General features: G+C 35.2%; 1 protein-coding gene across 1 annotated transcript; it reads right to left on the bottom strand.

The window, feature by feature from the left end:
- Positions 1-209: 209 nt before the first annotated feature.
- Positions 210-1,091, bottom strand: LOC143631937 (BURP domain-containing protein BNM2A-like). Its single transcript, XM_077100551.1, has 2 exons — positions 1,038-1,091; positions 210-917 (listed from the first exon to the last, which is right to left on the bottom strand). The coding sequence occupies exons 1-2, from the start codon at positions 1,089-1,091 to the stop codon at positions 210-212; spliced, it is 762 nt and encodes a 253-aa protein (XP_076956666.1).
- Positions 1,092-1,547: the final 456 nt, after the last annotated feature.

Below are 1,547 nucleotides of genomic sequence, written 5' to 3'. Positions count from 1 at the left end.
CGAATTACTTTGAATTCCTCGAACCAATCAACATCTTGCTATTTATTTTCAGCCAGTGACCCTTGAATTCAAGGCAGTATGATCTTAGAAAGTTTATTGACTTATTCCATAGAGTAGTTAAGCGAATATTGACAATTTTAAACTTCAATATAAGTATAAAAAAGAAAATTTATTCATTCAGTTTACGATTTCAATGACAAACCAGGTACTTAAGATGCAACCCAAACAAGATTATCGGCAGGAAGAAAATGGCACACGGGGGAACCAGGCCGTCCTCCGAGCACCTGAAACGCCACGTGGTCCGGATCCCACGTAGACGTGTCCATGTGGCAAGTAGCAACAGCTTCCACAGTCTCACCATTCTCCCCACCTAATGCAATCTTAAATACCCTATTCATATGGCCCTTGTAGTGCCCATGGCAGGAGTACACCAAATAAGGGTAGGCCTTGGCATGACAACCCACCATTTTAGGGGAATAGATCTCCACTGGCTTCTCCACAAAAGTATACCATTGGAAAATGGTATGATTGGAAGTCAAAATCTTGGTGGTTAACAGTTTGGGCTTGACCGTACCAAAAATCCCACGAGTCATGTCCAACATGGACTCCAATGAGGTGATACAAAACTTGAACTCACCCTCTTTAGGCTTTTGTTCACATAGGTTGAGTGTGGTTTTCATGGCCTTAGCTTGCGGGGAATTGCTAGAGATCGAAAAATATTCAAGAAGGTATGGGAGTTTTTTCGATGAGAAAGGGATTGGCTCGACTTCTTCTCGAGAGAGTAGATATGCACGGTCAGGATCGTCGTTTCTAGCAAAATAAATCGGCATCTTTTTGCCGAGGTATAGATCGCTGGTTTTGAAGAACACACTTAGAGTTGGATCATCAATTTCCCGAGCATGGCATCCGAAGGAGATCTGTTAAACATTCAACAAACATATTTAATTAATTCTTATGTATTCAAATTATAAAATTGGTATATTTTCTTGTAACGGGTTCTCAAGATTAATGAAAAGTAAAAATTCATGGATGAATACCTGAAGAAGAAATACTGCGGACAAGAGGAAAGAGGCAAAGACCTTTATCTCCATGAGATTCGATGGTTTTATTTTCTACATCAGTTTATAAATATATAACACAAAGGGCTAATTTCCAAATGAATAAGATATTTTCATCATTCCAATTTTAATGACTATCAACAAATGTATAACTCAAAATTACGTTATTTTAATTTTATACACTTTTTAGCATTAATTTTTCTGTAACTAGAATAAAATGTAACTGGAATGTTAATAATTATTGATATTTAATTCTGTCACTTTCATTATTTACAAAAATAAATATGCACTTTTATATAAAAAATAATAATAAGATTTTTTTTCTTTTTACCACTTATCTCAACATTAAATTTAATGTGTTTTTAATGCAAAGAGAAAGATAAAATTACTTACTACTGGTTACTACGGTTAAAATATCACATTCAAATTTTATGAGACATGTTTAAAGGGAAATTTAAAAAGATTGAGAAAGAGGGAACCTCTCCCACT

Source organism: Bidens hawaiensis, unplaced genomic scaffold, assembly GCF_021521415.1.
Source record: "Bidens hawaiensis isolate Kalapana, Puna unplaced genomic scaffold, B.hawaiensis_p1.1 tig00006273_1, whole genome shotgun sequence".
Lineage (NCBI taxonomy): Eukaryota > Viridiplantae > Streptophyta > Magnoliopsida > Asterales > Asteraceae > Bidens > Bidens hawaiensis.
Note: the sequence above shows the minus strand (reverse complement) of the source record. Positions and strands in the feature narration are given on the sequence as shown.

Coding starts and splice junctions, on each gene's coding strand:
- LOC143631937 (XM_077100551.1), bottom strand. CDS start 1,091: ATGGAGATAAAGGTCTTTGCCTCTTTCCTCTTGTCCGCAGTATTTCTT. Junction 918..1,037: donor CCGCAGTATTTCTTCTTCAG/GTATTCATCCAT, acceptor AATGTTTAACAG/ATCTCCTTCGGATGCCATGC.